The 6449-nt window shown below is 61.9% G+C and overlaps 1 protein-coding gene across 1 annotated transcript; it reads right to left on the reverse strand.

The window, feature by feature from the left end:
* Positions 1–468: 468 nt before the first annotated feature.
* GPR132 (G protein-coupled receptor 132) lies at positions 469–5959 on the reverse strand. The gene is made up of 2 exons (XM_055556190.1): positions 5870–5959; positions 469–2476 (listed from the first exon to the last, which is right to left on the reverse strand). Exons 1-2 carry the CDS (start codon positions 5874–5876, stop codon positions 1365–1367), a joined length of 1119 nt encoding a protein of 372 aa, XP_055412165.1. The 5' UTR covers positions 5877–5959; the 3' UTR covers positions 469–1364.
* Between the last annotated feature and the right edge of the window lie 490 nt (positions 5960–6449).

The following is a 6449-nucleotide window of genomic DNA, read 5'->3' on the forward strand; positions in this document are numbered from 1 at the left end:
ATAGGCTCTGTCTAAGGGTGTAGCAATGAGCTCACCCTGGGTTATCCAGGGGAGCCCCAGGTCCAAAGAGACAGACAAGAGACAGGGGGATGGCCTGGGGTGATGTGGCCACAGCCAGGAAGCCAAGGATGCCTGAGCTCCGGAGGCCGAGGGAGAGGCCTGGAGCCCAGGCCCCCAGGGCCCCCCAATGCCTCGATCCAGACCTCCAGCCTGACAGCTGGGAGATCCTGCGGTGATTAGTTACAGCAGCCCCAGGAATCCTGTGTCAGCCTCAAGGGAACGCCCTGTGAACACTCCGGACTTTTCTAGAACCCGCCCCTCACCTGGAGAGCCGGGCACGCTCCCTCCCCCAGCCTGGCCCTCCCCCTGAGCCTGAGAAGTAAAGTGACGTTTCTGCACCTGAGGACTTTGGCACTGACGTGTTCTCTTGTGTTTTTATTCCCAGATGTGAAATCACATGTCTTAGGGTCTTTCACAGTAAAGCTCACCCATCGAGGCGGCCTTAGAGAAGCGGGAGCAGAATTTGCCCTGACACCACCTCGGGGCTGCGTGCGGTCAGCCCCGCCACTGACCCACTGAGGCCGGGGTCATGGGCCCTGCTACCGATGGGGACGCAGAGGCAGCACTGTGCCTGGCCTGGCCCTCGGCAGCCACCCCACAGGGGAGCCAGGAAGCCTCCGTGCTGACAACTTGCCAGGTCCTCGGGGCCCTTGGGCGTGTCCCCCTGCCTGGGGCGCCCCTCGGCCCTCCCAGCCCACAGGCGTGCTTGCCACGCACACACGGGGCTTCCTCCGGAGGCCACGTGGACTGCACCCCACCTTGCAGCTCTGCCCAACCCTGCGGCTCCCCTCAGGGCCCCAGTGCTGAGCTGTCCCGGCCAAGGGCCTGGGATACAACTGGCCCAAGGGTACAGTTTGCATGGACGACCTGGGGCAGAAGCAGAAACGCCCAGCCACTTAATCGCATCCAAGTGACGCTTGCAGAAAAGCTCAGGAAATAAAGTCATCACGCAGAGGCTGACAGGCAGCTCCGACACACGGCCTGTGCCAGCTGCCAGAGCACCAGGCGGGCACACGGCCTGCGCCAGCCGCCCTGCTGTGCGCTCATAGCGGACAGCGCCTGCCAGAGCAAGTGCTCCCGCCTGTCATGTGCTTTTCCCGCGGCCAGCAGGCTTGCCCTTACCCAGTCTGTGCTGCCACCTTCCCTGAGGCTTCTGCTCAGCCGGGACCCCCGGCGGCAGAGACTCCAGGGACCAGAAATTGGGGGCGAACCATTAAGAGGGGGCTCTCCAGCCAGTACCGTGGACACTGGCTAGCGGGCTCCAAGCAGCACCGGGTGGCCAGCCCTGAACTCCTGTGCTGGGCTCAGCAGGACCCCTCGGCCAGCCCCTCTGGGGTGCCTGGTGATGGCCCTGGTGCGTGGATGGGCTCAGGGAAGGCATAGCTGTTTGTGAGGGACATGGGCGACCGTGCCTCATCTGAGTCCTTCGAGCACGTGAGCTTGGTGTTGTCCATCTTCGTGGACCACTTTTTCCACCCCTTGTGCATTCTGCACACTTCCTGGCGTGTCGCTTCCGCGGCCAGCACGTAGATGATGGGGTCAGCCACGCTGTTCACGGTGGCCAGGCTCAGGAACACCACGGAGACCGTGTACAGGTGGATTTCAAGGGTGCACACAGGGTCTGCGGCCCCTCTGTAGTAGGAAAAGGCGACGGCTTTGATCAGGAGCACCAGGTGATAGGGGGCGAAGCAGACCAGGAAGATGGCCACGACCGCAATGGCCAGGACCCTCACCTTGGCCTTCTGGGCAGCGCTCAGGCTGGTGCTCAGCTGGACAGTCCTGAAGATGCGCTGGTTGGTGACGGCAATGATGGACAGCGGGACGGCAAAGCCCACCGTGAAGCGTGCGTAGTAGTACCCGGCCACCCTGCGGTCCATCGGCAGCGTCTCGAAGCAGGTTCCGTTGTGCTCCATCTTGAACACCGGGGAGTGGACGAGCCCGACGAGAAGGAAGACCACCGCGGAGACGAGGATGGCGGTCTTCTGGTGGCGGCGGCCCCGCATCTCCAGCGCGTACACCACCGCAAGGAAGCGGTCGCAGGAGATGCAGCACAGGAAGAGGATGCTGAGGTAGAGATTGCAGAAGAAGACGTAGGCGGCCGCCTTGCAGGCCCAGGGGCTGAGCGGCCAGCGGTGCCCGTGCTGGATGTAGATGACCCAGAGCGGCAGGGTGCTGATGTAGAGCAGCTCGCAGAGCGCCAGGCAGAAGAGGTAGACGGCCAGCACGTGGCCCTGGCGTGCCTGCAGCAGCGTGAGCCAGGCCGTCAGGCCGTTGGCCGGCAGGCCCAGCGCGCACACGCCGCTGTACACGGTCACCAGGAACACCCTGCTGTCGTTGAAGGGCACGTCGCATGTGTGGGAAGACCCGCCCGTCGACAGGGCCCCCAGCACAGGGCCGATCTCTAGCGTGGCGTTTCCTGTGGGGCACAGACAAGCATGAGGGCGGGCGTGGCCGGGGACCACGTGGATCAGATCACCTGGAGCGACCCTCCGAGCTCGCGGAGTCTCGCAGGGAGGGCCCGCTCCCACAACGCAGGGCCCGCAGACCCTCCCACAGCCCAGCTTTCTCTCCTGTCCGGCAGCAGTTGTGTGCGTATATCTAGTGGGGCGTCACCCGGGGGCATTTCCTGAGTGAAGGGGGGCTGTCCTCCCAAGGGGAGGCGCTGACCTTTGGAATCCTTGGGCAGGTGTCCTGACTCAAAACCCACACCCACCCTCTGTGGGTGGGTCCACGTCCCCTCGGGAAACAGACAGACAGAATCAGTCGCGGAATATAAAACCAGCCCCGACAGCTTGGGCCTGGCCGTGTCCTCCGTTGACTCAGGCATGCGGGGCAGTCGCCGCTGTCCATCATCACGTGACGCCCCGGCCCACAGCACGCGCAGGGACCCGGAGACGCCAGGACGCCCAGCGCCCACACCCGCCCCCCACTTTCCTCTTTCCTCCACCCCATCAGCTCAGCCGTGCTCTCACACCGTCCTTTGGAGGCGTCCCTGGGGCTCCGCAGGGCTCGCGCTGGGACCGTGCCGAGGCTGGCGGGTGGGCACAGGGAGCGAATGCCCCCCGGGCTTCGGGGTCCCTGTTGGGAGCAGGAAGAATGTGAGCCTGGCCTGTGGAGGTGCTGTCCGTGTAAAGGCCTGGTTCTCCAAGGGTGGACAGCGGAGATGGAGCAGCCCCTTGAGGTCAGCGGGAGCTGCGGGCAGTGCCCAGGTGCAGACAGGCCTCTCTGGATGCAGTGGCCTCTGGCAAGGGTGGGCCCCGGTACCCAGCCAAGGGACTGGACAGTGGGCCGCACAGGGCGGGGCGGCCCCAGTGATGGCGCAGAACGTGGCTCTCGCTTCTGTAGCCTGGTGACCCCTGAGGCGTGAAGACTCTTTGGTTACTTACAGTCGAGGTTGAAGACCCCTGGGCCCTTCCACAGGCCTTTCCAATGGCCAAAGAAACCTCGGCACATTCCAAAGCTGGCATGACCGTGGGCGTTTCGCCGTGGCCGGCTGTGAAGGCAGGAGGAGAGCCATGCTTCCCCGGTGGCTCAGTGGCAAAGAACCCGCCCGCAGTGCAGGAGATGAAGGAGACCCAGGTTCGATCCCTGGGTTGGCAAGATCTCCTGGAGGAGGAAATGGCAACCCACTCCAGTGTTCTTGCTTAGAGAATCCCAGGGATCAGGGAGCCTGGCGGGCTACAGTCCATGGGGTTGCAAAGAGTCGGACATGCCTGGGTGACTGAGCAGGGGCTCACAGTGAGGGCGGGTGGTGAGCAGTGAGGCTGTGAAGGAGGCCGAAGGCCCATCGAGAAGGGCCGGACGGCTGGCCCCAGGGCGGTGGAGGCGACGGCCCGCAGGGTGACCCCAAAGTCCAACTGCACCCTCATCCGTTTCCCCCCGTTTTTAAAATTCTAGTAAAACATACATAAGGTATATGTATATGGAGAAGGCAATGGCACCCCACTCAAGTGCTCTTGCCTGGAGACTCCCATGGATGGAAGGGCCTGGTGGACTGCAGTCCATGGGGTCGCTAGGAGTCGGACACAACTGAGTGACTTCACTTTCACTTTTCACTTTCATGCATTGGAGAAGCAAATGGCAGCCCACTCCAGTGTTCTTGCCTGGAGAATCCCAGGGACGGGGGAGCCTGGTGGGCTGCCGTCTATGGGGTCGCACAGAGTCAGACACGACTGACGCGACTTAGCAGCATACATAAGGTAAAAATGGCGATCTTAACCCTCCACGCGTCTGCTTCTGAGGCCCAAAGCGCCTTCACACTGCTGTATGGCCTTCACCACGTCTGTCTGCAGAAATTTCTCATCTCGCAAAACTGAAACTCTGTCCTGATTTAACCCCCAGCCCCTCCTAGGAGTGCACGGTAAAGAGTGTGACCTTGGACGTCCCCGGTGGTCCAGTGGTTGAGAATCCGCCGGCCCACGCAGGGGACACGGCCTCGGTCCCAGGTCTGGGAAGATGGCATGTGCGGCTGGGCAGCGAGGCCCGGGAGCCACGCCTGCTGAGCCCACTCTGGAGCCTGTGCCCCGCAACTAGAGGAGCCCACGCATGGCAACGAAGACCCGGCAGTCAAAGATAAACAACAAATAAGATTACAGAGAGAATATGTCCTGCGACTGGGCACTGCATCCTCAGAGCCACGGGTCCTTCTCAGGGCAGCTCAGAGTCGCTTGTGGCTGGACCACAGGCGTGTCTCCACTCCCCTGGCCAGGGACACAGGCTGCTGTGATCGTGGGTGTGCGATGCCTTCTCCACACCTGCGTTCACTTCCTTTGAGCGCGTATTGCTGGCTCGTGTGATGAGCCCCTCGGTAGCTTTCTGAGGACCCTCCAGACGGTTTCCACGGCAGCTGCTCCATTTTCCGTCTCCACATCCTCAGCCACGCTGGGTCTTTCTATTTTGGCAGTGGCCATCCGGATGTGTGTGAGCCGGTCCCTTCTCTGAGGCCCCACCCCCGCCCTAACCCCCTGGGACGTGGGTTTCATTCCATGTGCAGACGGAGGGTGCGGGAGAGTCACCAGACCCAGGCGTCAGTTCCCCACACGAGAGCTGGCAGCACCCAGCAAAGGGGCCGGGGGTGTGTGGGGAGCAGCCGGCGGGAGGGCACTTCTCGGGTGGGAGGCAGCTGACACCTGTCTTGGCCCAACCTGGCCCGGCCTGGACCGACTGTCCCCTCTGGTCGGACAAGTCCTCCACGAACCGACAGCCCACCACCTGGACCACAGCATCGCCCTGGGTCCATCCCAGTGCCGACCCTGTCTTCCAACCCCTTGGGAGGCAGGGTGTGAGGGCTCCCGAAGCCCAGATGGAGACTCAGGTAAGGCCTGTGGGCCCCTTCCTGCTCCCGGGTCCCCCACCAACCGCTCGCCCTCAAGGGTGCCCCCTGGACTCAGCATAGTTCAGTCACACGCCACCTGCTGGGGCCACGTGGGCAGCATGCGGGGTCCCGTCTTCACCTGCTCGTGCCCCGTCCCCACCCCCAGCCATCTGGCGACCACACCTGGGCACACGGGTGAGGGCGCCCCGGCCCCGGGCCACTCAGAGGACCTGAACTCCTGGGAAAGGAGCCTTCTGTGCTGGGACAGACGAGCCCCAGGAGACAGAGAGGCAGGCTCTGCGGGGCCCAGGCCCCTCACAGGATGGGGCGCCTCTGGCTTTACTGTCTCCAGGTTAGTTTTTATTTCGAGACGTCTCCTTTTGCTAATTTTTGAAGCAATTATGGCTGTTATGAGACCAGGTACGCTGTAGAAAAATTCACACGGGCTCCCTCCTAAAGGTTCCTAGTCACAGGAGGCCCGGGTGGGGCTCTCACCTGGCATGTCCGCAGGCTCCAGGCGCAGGGCCAGGCAGCAGTGCCCGTCACACGGCGGAGATGGGGCTGTGGAGACGTTCGCTCCCAGAGTGTAAAGTGACCTGGAGCAAGAGTGGGCAGAAATTGCTTTAGGGAAATCAGATTAAATCACAAATCAAGCTGTTTGACAAATGGTTAGTGAGCACTTGTTACATGCCAAGTCTTGGATTTCGGCCTTGCCTGGTAGCTCAGATGGTAAAGCATCCGCCTGCAATGCAGAGACCTGGGTGGGGAAGACTCCCTGGAGAAGGAAATGGCAACCCACTCCAGTATTCTTGCCTAGAGAATCCCGTGGACAGAGGAGCCTGGTGGGTCACAGTCCACGGGGTTGCAATGAGTCGGACACGACTGAGCAACAAAACACGCAAGTCTCGTGTTTACCCTGCGGATACGACAGCAGAGTCTCAATATAGAAAGAAGTCCCACAGATCAACAAAAATAAGTGTCAAAGCTGATAATTCACGAAAGTGAAAACACCTCAACTTGAAGAACACTCAACTCCGCTCACGCACTCAAAACAATGTGTGTACAAAACAACCAA

Source organism: Bubalus kerabau, chromosome 19 (genome assembly GCF_029407905.1).
Source record: "Bubalus kerabau isolate K-KA32 ecotype Philippines breed swamp buffalo chromosome 19, PCC_UOA_SB_1v2, whole genome shotgun sequence".
In the NCBI taxonomy this organism is placed as follows: Eukaryota; Metazoa; Chordata; class Mammalia; order Artiodactyla; family Bovidae; genus Bubalus; species Bubalus kerabau.